Source organism: Aulonocara sp. 'chitande type north' Nkhata Bay, linkage group LG11 (assembly GCF_057382095.1).
Source record: "Aulonocara sp. 'chitande type north' Nkhata Bay isolate Kocher_YH1m ecotype deep benthic linkage group LG11, A_spYH_male_GT1.1, whole genome shotgun sequence".
Taxonomy (NCBI): domain Eukaryota; kingdom Metazoa; phylum Chordata; class Actinopteri; order Cichliformes; family Cichlidae; genus Aulonocara; species Aulonocara sp. 'chitande type north' Nkhata Bay.
In genome coordinates, this window is record NC_141354.1 from 7,856,797 (window position 1) to 7,872,831 (window position 16,035).

Genomic DNA, 16,035 nt, shown 5'->3' on the forward strand with positions numbered 1-16,035 from the left:
AATTGATTCTCAGACAGTCGTCTCAGCTCTTTTTAGCACTTTCTTCGGAGCCCATCTACCCAGGATAAAAGGGGCAGAAACAGGGATACCACAATCAGGTTGTTCTTTACATCACAGCTTGCTGATGTACCGTCCACTACAGCTTACAGAAAGGGGAAAACTCTACAGTTTATAGAATATTACTGCTTCAAAAGAAATGTAAGGGAAACAACAGTTTAAGAAACTTAAGAAAGAAAAAAAGTTAAATCTGTCAACAGAGAGCAGAGCTGGGCCCAAATTATTATATTTCCCATTCTAAAATGTAACCAGATGATGAATATTCATTAAACATGTAAATGACACTGCCACCTACTTTTAATTCACTCACAATAATTTGACAACATTAAACAAATGTGCCTATTGCTCTTTACAGCTATAAAGCTAATAAGCTCAGATGTAACATTTATGAGCAGTTTTCAAAATTTCAAAAAGCGAGCCATCTACCAACTGGAACGTCAGTGATTCGCTTCCCCGCTCCTCCAGTCTGCAGGTCGAAGCATCGTTGGGTAAGATACTAAACCCTGAATGTGAGTACAGTGGGGCAAAAAAGTATTTAGTCAGCCACCGATTGTGCAAGTTCCCCCACCTAAAATGATGACAGAGGTCAGTAATTTGCACCAGAGGTACACTTCAACTGTGAGAGACAGAATGTGAAAAAAAAATCCATGAATCCACATGGTAGGATTTGTAAAGAATTTATTCGTAAATCAGGGTGGAAAATAAGTATTTGGTCAATAACAAAAATACAACTCAATACTTTGTAACATAACCTTTGTTGGCAATAACAGAGGTCAAACGTTTACTATAGGTCTTTACCAGGTTTGCACACACAGTAGCTGGTATTTTGGCCCATTCCTCCATGCAGATCTTCTCGAGAGCAGTGATGTTTTGGGGCTGTCGCCGAGCAACATGGACTTTCAACTCCCGCCACAGATTTTCTATGGGGTTGAGGTCTGGAGACTGGCTAGGCCACTCCAGGACTTTCAAATGCTTCTTACGGAGCCACTCCTTTGTTGCCCGGGTGGTGTGTTTTGGATCATTGTCATGTTGGAAGACCCAGCCTCGTTTCATCTTCAAAGTTCTCACTGATGGAAGGAGGTTTTGGCTCAAAATCTCACGATACATGGCCCCATTCATTCTGTCCTTAACACGGATCAGTCGTCCTGTCCCCTTGGCAGAAAAACAGCCCCATAGCATGATGTTTCCACCCCCATGCTTCACAGTAGGTATGGTGTTCTTGGGATGCAACTCAGTATTCTTCTTCCTCCAAACACGACGAGTTGAGTTTATACCAAAAAGTTCTACTTTGGTTTCATCTGACCACATGACATTCTCCCAATCCTCTGCTGTATCATCCATGTGCTCTCTGGCAAACTTCAGACGGGCCTGGACATGCACTGGCTTCAGCAGCGGAACACGTCTGGCACTGCGGGATTTGATTCCCTGCCGTTGTAGTGTGTTACTGATGGTGACCTTTGTTACTTTGGTCCCAGCTCTCTGCAGGTCATTCACCAGGTCCCCCCGTGTGGTTCTGGGATCTTTGCTCACCGTTCTCATGATCATTTTGACCCCACGGGATGAGATCTTGCGTGGAGCCCCAGATCGAGGGAGATTATCAGTGGTCTTGTATGTCTTCCATTTTCTGATGATTGCTCCCACAGTTGATTTTTTCACACCAAGCTGCTTGCCTATTGTAGATTCACTCTTCCCAGTCTGGTGCAGGTCTACAATACTTTTCCTGGTGTCCTTCGAAAGCTCTTTGGTCTTGGCCATGGCAGAGTTTGGAGTCTGACTGTTTGAGGCTGTGGACAGGTGTCTTTTATACAGATGGTGAGTTCAAACAGGTGCCATTCATACAGGTAACGAGTGGGGGACAGAAAAGCGTCTTACAGAAGACGTTACAGGTCTGTGAGAGCCAGAGATTTTCCTTGTTTGAGGTGACCAAATACTTATTTTCCACCCTGATTTACGAATAAATTCTTTACAAATCCTGCCATGTGAATTCATGGATTTTTTTTTCACATTCTGTCTCTCACAGTTGAAGTGTATCTCTGGTGCAAATTACTGACCTCTGTCATCATTTTAAGTGGGGGAACTTGCACAATCGGTGGCTGACTAAATACTTTTTTGCCCCACTGTATGTGTGCAAATGTTAAACAAGGTGCTTAGGCACAGAAAAAGCGCTTGTATGAATGTGTGTGTGACTGCAGTAAAAAGTGCTTTGAGGGTAGTTCAGTGCAGTTAGAGGGACTATCAAAGGTGAAGCCTAGCAGATACCTACAAGCTATAACTTCCTGTTTTAGCACACACTATCAATCAAAGAAGCCACCCCATACCCCTATAGACATTATGAAAGGGAGAACTTTTTTCTAACCATCCTGTGAACATGCTTTTGGAAGACTTTTGGTTTTGGCATTTTTTGCCTTTCCTGGTTAGTGAAATTGTGACAAGGAAATTGGACAGAGAGAGGGGGAAGATTTGCAGGAAAGGCCTTGGGTGGACTTGATCCTGGACCTCTGCTCTCAGGTCTGCTCAGCCACTGAGCATTCAAAAGCACCCAAACATGCTTTTTAATGTTATAAACCTGAATATGTTAACATTCCAGTCTATGAGGACTGACTCGCTTTTGGAGTGAGCCTCATGTGGCCATTAGAGGAACTGCAATTGTTTTGGCACTTTGATGGTGGCTTCATTTTTCTCAGACCTGGAGGTTGCCTCTTAATGTAAAACACTGCTGCAGATAGTAAACAGACTTCCTGGGCAGTCTGTATTTTCTGTGCAAAATCCAAAACATAGTCAAAATGCAAAACAGAACTCTGCTCAGGAACATGTGGTTTGGCTTGCTTCCTTCCTGATATATTGCTTGTCAGACTTAAATGTTTTCAGATCATCAAACAAATGTAAATATTAGACAAATATAATAAGGTGTTTATTATTAAGGGAGGAAAATTCCCCCCAAATAATTGCTTTCTAAACCGAATAACTGGTTGGGCCACCCGTAGCAGCAACAACTGCAATCAAAAGTGTTTCTGGTAACTGGCGGTGAGTTTTTTAAAAGGCTGTGGAGGAATTCTGGCCCACTCATCTTTCCAGAATTGTTGTAATTCAACCACAATGGAGGGTTTTGGAGCATGAACCACCTTTTTAAGGTCATGCCACAGCATCTCAATTGGATTAATGTCAGGACTTTGACCAGGCCACTCCAAAGTCTTCATTTTGTTTTTCTTAAGCCATTCAGAGGTGGACTTGATTGTGTGTTTTGGATCATTGTCCAGGCTGCAGAACCCAAGTGGCCGATGGCCGGACATTCTCCTTCAGGATGTTTTGGTAGATGGCAGAATTCATGTTTCCATTTAGCACAGCAAGTCTACCACATCCTGAAGCAGCAAAAAAGTCCCACATCATCACACTACCACCACCCTGTTTTACTGTTGGTATGATGCTCCTTTTCTGAAATGCTGTGTTAGTTTTGCACCAGATGTAATGGGACACACACCTTCCAAAAAATTAAACTTTTGTCTCATCAGAGTATTTTCCCAAAAGCCTTGGGGATCATCAACATGACCTCTTGGATGAGTCGTTGCTGTGCTCTTGGGGTAATTTTGGTTGACCAGCCACTTATGTTAAGGTTCACCACTAGTCGATGTTTTCGCCATTTGTGGATAACAGTGTGGAGACTGTGGAATCCCACAGCTTTAGAAATGGCTTCATAACCTTTTCCAGACTGAGAGATCTCAATTACTTGTGTTCTCATTTGTTCCTGAATTTCCTTGGATCGGAGGAAGGACCTTTTGATCTACTTCACTTTGTCAGGCAGGTCGTATTTAAGTAATTTCTTGATTGAGAACAGGTGTGGCAGTAATCAGGGCACCACCGTTAATTATAAATGGGGGGGCAATCCCTTTTTCACACATGGCCATGTAGGTTTGGATTTTTTCCCCTCTTAATAATAAACACCTTCATTTAAAAACTGCATTTTGTGTTTAATTTTGTCATCTTTCTCTAATATTTGAATTTGTGTGATCTGAAACATTTTAGTGTGACAAACGTACAAAAATCAGGAAGGAGGCAAACACACCACCACTTTTTCACCCCACTGTAGGTTAAACCAATAAGAGCGTTGACAATGCTTTTTTGAGGTTATTATGATGAAAGTGCATAAACACGAAATACTACGATAGTGTTGAACTTGGCAGCAGCGCCGGAGCAGAAATTAAAAATACCTCATTGTGCGGTGAATGGAATGTTCTGACTAATAAGACAGTGGCTCGTTCATCACCTCTTCTCTGGCGGGACTGTCAATAGCGCCTGACACCTACGAGCTCCGCCGCACTCCCGCTCTGCGTCCTATTTTAAACACGCGGCACTTCCAAGAATCCCCACTCCTCTCTCCATTTCCATCACGCTTTCTCTCACTCTGTTTCCATCATCTCCATCCATCCATCTCTTGTCGAAACCTCTCAGCGGGGCTTGAAGCTGTTGTGTGCGAGGCATACTTGGGCTGTGGCGTCAGTTTGGAAATGAGGCTCGTTTGCATTTAAACACTCTGCTCTCTGGGCACTTGGTAAACTTGATGAGAGGAGGATGAGGGGAGTGGAGAGAAGGAGGAGGGGGAGAACAAGGGGAAGTAAAGAGAGAGAGAGAGGGAAGGGGAGAGCAAAGGGAGTAATTGCAACACTGAGAGAGGAGTTGAAGAGAGAGAGAGAGACGGGAGTGAAGGAGGGAGTGTGTGGAGAACAGTGGCTAATATAAATTCATTATGTAAATCCGCAGCTCAAACAAATTGACAGGCGGGTATTACACCCGAGAGGAGCTGAATCAAGAGCATGAAAGCATTAGCTCCACTCACCCTTGACCTCCAACCTCGACCTGTTCACCGGAGTGTGCCTGTTATGCATACTAACGACTCAGGAGGGGCCGGGCCGAACAGAAACATTGCAACACGTTTTGGTTTCTTACAGTGGTAGCTGGAGACAAAACCTCCACCTACATCTGCGCTGGAATGTAAACTATGCCAAAAGGAAAACACCGGAGAAGAGTGTTTTCTCATTGAAGCAGACCCACATAACAGGTACACAGTGCCGCAGCAGCAGCCATCACTGGAGACTCCTCTTTCTTCCGATATCTGAAAAAGAATATTTGAATTCCCAAACTTGGAAGACAATCTGCACTCTGACAAGCCTGCAGGAGAAAGAGGAGTGAGAAGTATTGAAAGAGTTTTAAGAGTGCCACGTTCATCTGTCATTTGCACCTCTGGGTAACACTTAGAGCTTCACCTTTTTTTTCTGTTTAAATCTCAGAACTCTTTATACTTTCGTTAATCGATTAAAGACGTTTTACGACAATCCACAGCTGTAGATAAAAGAAATAAAGGAAGGGGAAGGGCAAGGCTCCAGTGTGGCGGCAGCGGCTGGAGATGTCATCGGATCAAAAAGCAACACTGCGTGAGTCATGGGGATGAAGAAAAACAACATAAAAACAACCCCCTGCCACCACCCGGCACCAATCTGTTGATGATTTCTGGAGTTCGTGACATGAAAAATGACACACGGCTCATTGTTTGCTGGTCATTATTCATATTTGCATTCAAAGCCCTAAAAATGGCATGACATTATGAGGACCGGTGCATTAATAATACATTAATTATGAATTAATGGAAAAAGAAAGAAAGTTAATCTGGTTAGAAAATGAAAAGTTTAGATCTAAGCTCTAAAGAGGATTCCTGCAATTAAAAGATTTAAAACAAAATTAATCAAAAAAGAAAAATGAAGTAGAAAAGGCTAAGATGTCCCTATTTTTTGTCTCTAAAATCCCTATATTCTCTAATATCCACAATGCAGCGTAGCAGCACTGGCTGTCTTTGCCATTTAAACACCCACATCATTTGAACTCCATATTCCAAGTTTTTACCACAGTCTGACCCCACTTGATCAGACTTCACAAAGCTCCCTTGAGAGGACAATACACAACTGTTTTCATAAGCTTCCCAGCACTCTCCATGATAAGAAAGTTACCCTTTAATGCAATTTTTTTATTCAGAAAACAACTTAAAACTGATGGAACGGTCTTCAACACCTTCCAACAGCCTCAACAATGAATGACATTCATGCAACATAAGCCTATTTTTTTTCCTTCATTGGCATTTTGGAGATATTTTGAAGTGCACTCAATTTACTCGGCACTCCACCACCCTCCAACACTGACCGGTCTCTCAAAGTAAAATAAATCAAGCACATCTCCTATGTTAAAGCCTCATGAATATCCAAAAAGGACTGAACAATCACTTCAGCCCCCTCTCTGACTCGAAAGGCGGTTCAGCTTTGGAGGTGACCATATGGAAGGAAGGAGTTCGGAGCTGTCGCTGTTAAGTGATGGTGTGGTGAGGGGGCGGCGGCAGCCGAGGTTCTAAGGATCTGCAGCTGCTGTCGTCGCCGCCTGGGCCGGCGGACTTAGAGCCAGGCGCCACTCGTGTCTAACCTGAGTACGGCCGGGGGTAGGAAAAAAAAACATTAAACAAGCTACAAAGACTGCCGCTGGGCTTAGGAAAGGAGGGCGAGAGACAAAGAGAGACAGCAGAAACACAGATGAAAGCAGCAGCTACAGAAAGTAAATGCGAGAAAGATAAAAGAAAGGAAGAGGGAGGTCCTGATGAATGTGTTTATCCAGTGCTTTCCCAAGTGTTTCTCATGTTGTGTCTGCTCTGAGTAAATCCTTGAACCACACAGAAGAGCAGGCCGCTCCACAGAGGGCCCGAGGACAACAAGTGGATGGCTTCGCTAATCTGAATCTTAATGAGCTGGAAATCCCTCCCATCTCTCGTTCTTTCCTCTCTCTGCGTCTCACACGCACATGTCCATTCAATAGATCCCTTTTAGGAACGGCATAGTAAAACTGAAGATGACACATATGGTCCTCCAGCGCATTCGTGCTAATGACATGCAGACCTAATTAATCATCGGTTCATCTGGATGTGATCGCAGCTCTGTGCCTCAGCGGCTGATTGTCTGCCATCATGTGTAATCGCACTTGCAATACAACAGGTGCGTGACTGAATAGGCGGCCTTGGGTGCCGCTGCACGCATCCTGACATTTCACAAAAGTTTCCCCAAAACTGTGGTGTCATATTGATGCAACTACAGGAGGAAACTGCAACAGGAAAACACTTTTTCTCCTCAGTAAATATGTAAGAAAGTAAGCAAATAATGTTCTTTAATGTGCACTGAAATTTCTTACTTCCCAGATATTGTGGGAAGACATTTACTTTGAAAAGACAAGACTGTATTTGTTTTAGCTACTTGCGGTTCAACCTTGTCCTCCACTGCAGCTAGTATATGGTAAATGGCCTGTATTTGTATAGCGCTTTACTAGTCCCTAAGGACCCCAAAGCGCTTTACACATCCAGTCATCCACCCATTCACACACACATTCACACACTGGTGATGGCAAGCTACCAGAGGCGAGGCTGCCGGACACTGGCGCCACCGGGCCCTCTGACCACCACCAGTAGGCAACGGGTGAAGTGTCTTGCCCAAGGACACAACGACTGAGACTGTCCAAGCCGGTGCTCAAACCAGCAACCTTCCGATTACAAGGCGAACTCCCAACTCTTGAGCCACAATCGCCCCGTATACTTCATTGGCTGCAATACAGTATTTATTGATTTCTCATTGTCCTCAATGGCAAATCTTCTCACAGGATTTTTAAAACAATCCTGAAAACACCTCTGTAATACATTAACTCTTTACCCCTTGGAAGCTTACCTACCCTTGAAGCTCTTTTCTGAACTGAGTGCTTTCTGTCATATTTCAGGACTGCTTATGAAACCAAATGACTGGGTGGAAGTTGGTGAGGGTGCTCTCTGCCTTTGCAGCTACCCTCAAAAAACCCCGGAAACTGTTCTGATGGTCATCAAATCACATTTTTATTGATACATACAGAGGTACCTAAACTCATCATTAAAGGGTGCAGGAGAGGTAAAAAAAAAAAAAGACATCTTTATGTGGCTCAAAGAGTCAACATGATCTGCAACACAACATTTGCCAATAAACATAGAACAGAATGTGCCGGCTTGTAAGTACAAAAATATAAAGGGAGGTGGTATGGTTGGTGTGGTAGCAGTTCAAAAAAAAATATAAAAAAATAAAATATTTTATGCATGTAGGTCAAAATCAGGTCAGTCAGCCAATCTTAAACGTGTCACAGAAACATCTCCTGGCAGCACAGCAGGCCCCCCGCTGTTATATACACTAGCAGATGTTATGTTGAGATCTGTGGCGAATTAACAACAATGCATTTGCTACTGAAAGCCATCAGCTGTCAGCTGTCACCACTCTAAAGCTCTAAACACACGTCAGACTGATCAGTAAAGCATTGATCACAGAGAATGACAAACGTTTGCTGTCTTCATTAGTAACGCATGTGAGATGTTTCAGTGCAAAACCATCCGCTGCCTCGGGGATCCTGCAACACAATCAAAGGAACGCCGGTCACTGAGAGGGGGCGCTCCTATGGAGCCTTGAGAGTGGACCGCTCGCTCACACCGCATAATGAAAAGAATTCCAAAACGGACTGCAGGGCCTAGTGACATACCCTCCGTGTGAGCTGATAACATCACATGATTAATATTATATTTAGCTACTTCTGATCTGAAGGAAAAATAACAGATTGCATTTGAAGCCTTTTTGCTAATTAGATTACATTTATTTCACAAATGCTTTGACCAGCAATGGATATCCTTAAAATAGTACTTCTCTTAGTGGTATCCGTCTGGTATTTTAACCCTAATTTTGTCTGTATTTAAAAAAAACAAACAGGAAATTCAAATTCAAAACATAACTCACACTTGCTTTACTTTCTTCATATAAATTAAGATTAAAAATCAGCACTAGCAAATGTTAACACTATAACACTATTCCGAATAAAGGTTTTTTGGTTGCTGTTGCCACAGACAGTGCAAAAGATGGGGCTTGTGCTAAGGTTGGCAGCTACCTGTCTGTGATTTATTCTTGTATTTTATGCATTTTCTGGTATAATATCAGCCCAAGCAACTCACTTCTGCTGTGTATACATCTAAGGGTCTACGGAACACCTTTTCAATGATTGCAACAGTTATAAGAAAACTTTTCCGCCACCATTTGTGTGCTTCACTTCCTCACCTGAATATTTTTTAGTAGTCACGGAACGTACCTGAGGAAATCCTAAAAAGAAATCAAGGAAAAGCGTCTGGCATCCAGGTACAGATTAGACGAGCCTCCAGGTTGGAAATCCACCGATTGGACGGGAGGCTTCACCGTTTTGACTGCCGGTTACTCTCCAGGTTGTGGTTGGAAATACACCCTCACAGCCACTGTAGCCTTGGTTCTTCTCGTGTAATCCTCTGGATTCTGTCGATTGCAGCCTTACCACTATGGCCCTGGGTCTTGCATTGCCAAACCAGTGGTTGGTCACGCGGCACAGTTGGAAATCTCGTGAACGGACAAGGTCTGCTGTCAGTCCCACTGTGGCCACCTGATGCGAAACCTACACTGTTGGATTGCTCTTCTGAACATTCGCTCCATCACCAACCAGTCTTTGTTCCTTAGCTGAGTTAGTTAGTTACTTAGTTGAGCTTTTCACAGATTTTTTTTTTGTTTCTCAAGGAAACATGGCAGAGGGTTGGCGAGTTTATTCACCTACATAACTGTGCTCTGCTAGCTGCTCCTATCCGACTTTTTATCTTATATTATTAAGTTGGAGAAAGTTCTAATTCTTGGGGATTTAAACATTCATATTGATGATTTCTGATCAAACATAGCAGCTGAACTCTTATCTATATCTGATTATTTTAACTTTGTTCAAAAGTACATGTTTTTGGACCAACTCATCTGAAAAACCATACTGTCATGGTCCTGCGACCATGACTCAGTGACTTTATGTTTATGTTCTTTATTGTTATTACTTTCATTATTATTCATGGCTGTTTTGGGATGGTTTGTGTTTGGGATTTTAGACACTGGGTTCTGGGTTTGTGCTCCCTCTGTTGGTCCCTGGTGTTAGTGTTCCCCTGTCTCGTCAGGTTAATCAGGTCCAGCTGTTTCCCCCACCTGTGTGTGATTTCCCAGTGTCTCTTTGTGTATTTATAGTGTGTGATTTCCTCTGCTCCTCGTCGCGTCGTCTGTGTTCATACCTGGTGTAATCCCCTGCGTGCTCTCCCTGCTGTTCTCCCTTCATGCTCAGGTTTGCTATTTCTTTGTGTAGTTTCTCCCAGTTAGTTCATCCTTAGTTCTGTTTTACCATCCCCACTTTATATTGGATATTATCAATAAATCACCCTCACACCTGAATAAGTGCTGCGTTTTGAGTCCTCCTTCCGCTCTCCACACGGCCGCTGCCCCGGACCGTGACAGTACGACGCGACCACAACATGGACCCAGCAGCGCTTAACCCGTCCAGGGAGCTACGGGAGACGCTCATCGATGCCACACAGGAGCTGATCGACCTGTGGCTGGAAAGCCCGGGTGGCACGTCCCAGCGCGCTATAGAGAGGCGGCTACAGCGTCTGGTGACCGGTCTCCCATGGCTTCTGGGCTCGCTCTGTTCGTGGGAGCGGGAGTTTCTCCTTTTGGACCTTGGACTACACCCCCCGTCTGCATTCACTTTCGAGCAGCCCGATGCGGTGAGTGAGCGGGATGCATTGCTTTCCCCAGTTTCCGGGACTTTATTTTCTGGGCTATTCAGAGCGGGATGGGAGACTGTACGGGTCGCTTACCTACCTTCGTGGTAACGGATCCTTCCCAAGTGGGCGTGTACAAACCCTCTGTAAAACCGAGAGACTGTTTCTCTGCCGCTCCTTCTGAGCCAGGACTTTATTGCCATTCTCCGGCTCAGTTCTGTGTCCAGCCACAAGCTTCCCAGTCTGCAGCTCAACCGTTAGCCTCCCTACGGACACAATTACCGGTTCTGCCGCCGCTCCAGTTAGCCACTCAGCCACCACCACCGCTAGCCTCGCTACAACCCATAGTTCAGTTAATGGCTGAGTCACAACATTCACACTATTTTTCCACCGCTGTTTCTAAGCAGGGAGATGAACTGTTTTACAACGGACCTGTTCCTCAAAAGCTGGCAACAATAGAGACTGTTGCTCACTCCGGGGCTTCCCCAGAGGCTGGGTTACTGCCCTCAGCTTACTCTGGACCCCTGGAGGCCAAGATGCCAGCTGTGAACTGCACCGGGCTGTCACTGCCTGAGCAGGGTCAGTGCTCTGCGCAGCTGCAGCCCTCCGTATGTGTGCCAGAGGCCCACGTGCCTACTGGTTTTGTTTCAAATGTGCCAGAGGCCCACGTGCCTACTGGTTTTGTTTCAAATGTGCCAGAGGCCCACGTGCCTACTGGTTTTGTTTCATGTGTGCCAGAGGCCCACGTGCCTACTGGTTTTGTTTCATGTGTGCCGGGGGCCCCGGTGCCCACTGGTTCTGCGGCTGTTTTCGCTGGGGGGCCCGAGGAGCCCGTCCAGCCTCCTGTTTCGCCTGCTGGGGGGCCCGAGGAGCCCGTCCGGCCTCCTGCCACACTGACTGCCACGTCGGCTGGGGGGCCCGAGGAGCCCGTCCGGCCTCCTGCTTCTTCGGCTGGGGGGCCCGAGGAGCCCGTCCAGCCTCATGCCACACCGGCTGCCACATCAGCTGGGGGGCCCGAGGATCCCGTCCGGCCACCTGTGGCTGCTTCTCCACCTGTGGCTGCTTCTCCACCTGTGGCTGCAGCGCTACCACCTGCTACTGCCACGCCTCAGCCTGAAGCTTCGTCCTCGCCCGGCCCGGCTTCAGCTACAGCTTCATCATCGCCTGGCCCGGCTTCAGCCTCGCCTGGTCCGGCTTCATCCACGCCTGGCCCGGCTTCATCCACGCCTGGCCCGGCTTCATCCACGCCTGGCCCGGTTTCATCCACGCCTGGCCCGGTTTCATCCACGCCTGGTCCGGCTTCATCCTCAGCTTCATCCTCGCCTGATTCTGGTCCAGCTTCATCCTCACCTGGCCCAGCTTCAGCTACAGCTTCGCCCGGCCCAGCTTCAGCTACAGCTTCATCCTCGCCCGGTCCGGCTTCATCCTCGTCTGGTCCAGCCTTCGTGCCTGCATCCTCGGCCACAGCATCCTCATCTTCACCCGCAGCGCCTGGTCCAGCCTCCGCTTCAGCGTCCTCATCAGCTTCGCCTGGTCCAGCCTCAGCTTCAGCGTCCTCATCAGCCTCGCCTGGTCCAGCCTCCGTGTCTGCATCCTCGTCTGGTCCAGCCTCCGTGTCTGCATCATCGTCTGGTCCAGCCTCCGTGTCTGCATCATCGTCTGGTCCAGCCTCCGTGTCTGCATCATCATCTCCACCTGCTGCGGTCCCGGCTTCCGTGCCCTCAGCCTCGCCTGGCCCAGCCTCGTTTGGGTCTGGAGCTAAACGGCCGTTTTCTGGACCGCTGGCTAGGCTACTGGCCGGGCGCCGTCACCTGAGCGGCCGCCGTTGCCTTCTGCACGGCCGGCCCCCGGACCCTCTTCGCCTGAGCGGCCGCCGTTGCCTTCCGCACGGCCGGCCTCCTGAACCTTTTGTGCGCCTCCACGGCCTTCTTCGTGGCCGGCCTCCTGAACTGTCCCATCCCGGCCTCCTGTGTTATCGGGCCCCTGGCCGGCCACCTGAACTGTGTTTTGGACTCTGCTCCCCTGTGAGTTTTTTTTTTTGTGAACATTTGTTTGGGACTCTGGGGCCTCCGTCTTTGGTCTTGGCCCGGTCCCTCCGTCCTGGGCCCCCTGCCGCCCGCCCGGATCTGGTGGTGTGTTTCTGTGGCTGTCGGGGGCCAGCCCTTGAGGGGGGGTACTGTCATGGTCCTGCGACCATGACTCAGTGACTTTATGTTTATGTTCTTTATTGTTATTACTTTCATTATTATTCATGGCTGTTTTGGGATGGTTTGTGTTTGGGATTTTAGACACTGGGTTCTGGGTTTGTGCTCCCTCTGTTGGTCCCTGGTGTTAGTGTTCCCCTGTCTCGTCAGGTTAATCAGGTCCAGCTGTTTCCCCCACCTGTGTGTGATTTCCCAGTGTCTCTTTGTGTATTTATAGTGTGTGATTTCCTCTGCTCCTCGTCGCGTCGTCTGTGTTCATACCTGGTGTAATCCCCTGCGTGCTCTCCCTGCTGTTCTCCCTTCATGCTCAGGTTTGCTATTTCTTTGTGTAGTTTCTCCCAGTTAGTTCATCCTTAGTTCTGTTTTACCATCCCCACTTTATATTGGATATTATCAATAAATCACCCTCACACCTGAATAAGTGCTGCGTTTTGAGTCCTCCTTCCGCTCTCCACACGGCCGCTGCCCCGGACCGTGACACATACCTTGTTTTTCTGTGGCCATCAACATTATCGAGCATCACACGAGAGGAACCAAGGTTGTGGAGGATGTGCATTTGAGTGACCATAAGTGTGTCTTTTCTGACCTCAACTTTAGCTCTAATCAAACAATCCTGAAATCAAAAACTCATCGATGCATAATAACTGAGACTACTGCTGAAAGGTCCGCTGTCATGTTTGACATTTCTCTGCGTTCTAATAGAAGTCATGTAAACACTCTTGTCCAGTGCTGTAACAGAGAATGCTTATCCATTTTGGATCAAGTGGCACCTATCAAGTTCTATCACACAGAAGGTATGAGTCTACTTTAAACTTAAGGAGAATGTGTTGCAAAGCTGAAGGACTATGGAAGAAAACTTGAAGCACCCAGGCTCTAACTTCAAGATCTAATGCTCTACCTAAATGAACCAGTAAAAATACCAGATCAGAATATTTTTCTAGATTCATATCAAAGAACAAGAGAAATCCCAAGGTCTTTTTTTGACAAAATCAGTGCTGGTAACCACCAGTTGTCTCTAGCTACAGTACCTATAAATGTGCACTCCAAAGGGCTTTTTGTCAATAAGATTAGAGAAATCAATGTCAAAAACTCCCCAAAGCTAGCTTATTCTGCTAATGAGGCATCTAATTCTTACTCCTGGTCTACCTTTACACCTGTGAAATTTGATGATATGGTGGCCCTGGCAAATAACATAAAATGAAGCCGTCTTCATGCCCACCAAGGTTTTTATCAAAGTCTTTGATAAACCTTTTAATGTTTTTCTTCAGACTGGGATGTTCCCCAGCTTTTTTAAACAAGCCACTGTGGAACCAAAGCTCAAAACACCCCAACTTGGACCTGACATTATATCAAAATTACAGAGCAATTTCCAAACACCCTTTTATGTCAAGACGTACACTCAACAAAAATATAAACGCAACACCTTTGTTACTGCTCCCATTCCCCATGGGATGGACGTAGAGACCTAAAATTCATTCCAGATACACAATATAACCATCCATCCCAAACAGTGGTCACAAATCAGTCCAAATGTGTGGTAGTGGGCACATCTGCTATATTGAGATAATCCATCCCACCTCACAGGTGTGCCACATCAGGATGCTGATCTGACATCATGAGTAGTGCACAGGTGTACCTCAGACTGCCCACAACAAAAGGCCACCCTGGAATGTGCAGTTTTGTCTCACAGCAAAATGCCACAGACGCCACAAGCAATGAGGGAGCGTGCAATTGGCATGCTGACAGCAGGAATGTCAACCAGATCTGTCGCCCGTGCATTGAATGTTCATTTCTCAACCATAAGCCGTCTCCACAGGCATTTCAGAGAATATGGCAGCACATCCAACCGGCCTCACAACCGCAGACCTCGTGTAACCACACCAGCCCAGGACCTCCACATCCAGCAGGTTCACCTCCAAGATCGTCTGAGACCAGCCACCCAGACAGCTGCTGGAACAATTGGTTTGCACAACCAAACAATTTCTGCACAAACTGTCAGAAACCGTCTCAGGGACGCTCAACTGCATGCCCGTCGTCCTCATCGGGGTCTTGACCTGACTCCAGCTCGTCGCCGTAACTTGTGTGGGCAAATGCTCACATTCGATGGCGTCTGGCACGTTGGAGAGGTGTGCGCTTCACGGATGAATCATGGTTCACATTGTTCAGGGCAGATGGCAGCTGAGAATGTCCCAGTTCTTGCATGGCCAGCATACTCACCGGACATGTCACCCATTGAGCATGTTCGGAATGTGCTTGACCGGCGTATACGACAGCGTGTACCAGTTCCCACGAATATCCAACAACCTCGCACAGCCATTGAAGTGAAGTGGACCAACATTCCACAGGCCACAATTGACAATCTGATAGACTCCATGCGATGATGTGTTGCACTGCATGAGGCAAATGGTGGTCACACCAGATACTGACGGGTTCTGGGTCCCCAGACCCCCAATAGCGCAAAAAACTGCACATTCCAGGGTGGCCTTTTGTTGTGGGCAGTCTGAGGTAGGGCTGCTCAATTAATCGAATTTTAATCACGATTACGATCTGGGCTTTCAACGATCATTAAAAATGACTGAGCCGATTATTAGCCCCTCCCTAATTTATCCGCGACACCTTAAAGGCCGTCCGTGAAAATATTGTCGGGCATAAACCGGTCCGTGGCGCAAAAAAGGTTGGAGACCGCTGATTAAGAGGACCCGAGGGAAGCTCGGAAAGCTAAGCAGAAGTTATTTGGAGAGTGACTGCCGTTGGTTGAAAAGAGTTAAAAAAAAACAAACTTCAGTGGTGTTGCACACTATTTTATATTATTTTTTAAAGTCATTGTTAACCCTTTAAAGCCGGTCAGAGCAGCACGCTCCGTTTTGCGTAACTATTTTTAAATCCCTGTAGAACCTGAACCGTGTAAGCTAGCGCAATAATTTGTTTTGCATATGAAACCGGAGGAGTTGTACTTACATCTGATGCCATCAGCTTGTCCTCGGTCACGGTTTCCTTCCACATATAGCTTTGCAAAAATTGCATAAAAAGCGCTTGCAGGAACAAAAACATAATATTCCAGAAACACGCTTTGCCGTTCCTATCAGCTGTTCGTAACACTTCCCACAGTGAAATGATGCACATGCTGTTTTCTTTGCAAAT

At 46.5% G+C, this 16,035-nt stretch overlaps 2 protein-coding genes across 3 annotated transcripts in view; one reads left to right on the forward strand and one right to left on the reverse strand.

Annotated features, from left to right (window-relative positions):
- The window catches only part of LOC147318421 (low-density lipoprotein receptor class A domain-containing protein 4-like), a 270,845-nt gene that overhangs the window by 103,494 nt on the left and 151,316 nt on the right, over positions 1–16,035 (reverse strand). The gene's annotated exons all lie outside the window — the stretch shown is intronic.
- On the forward strand, positions 10,442–13,524 carry LOC147318422 (uncharacterized). The gene is made up of 2 exons (XM_086310116.1): positions 10,442–10,693; positions 11,560–13,524. Exons 1-2 carry the CDS (start codon positions 10,442–10,444, stop codon positions 12,895–12,897), a joined length of 1,590 nt encoding a protein of 529 aa, XP_086166242.1. The 3' UTR covers positions 12,898–13,524.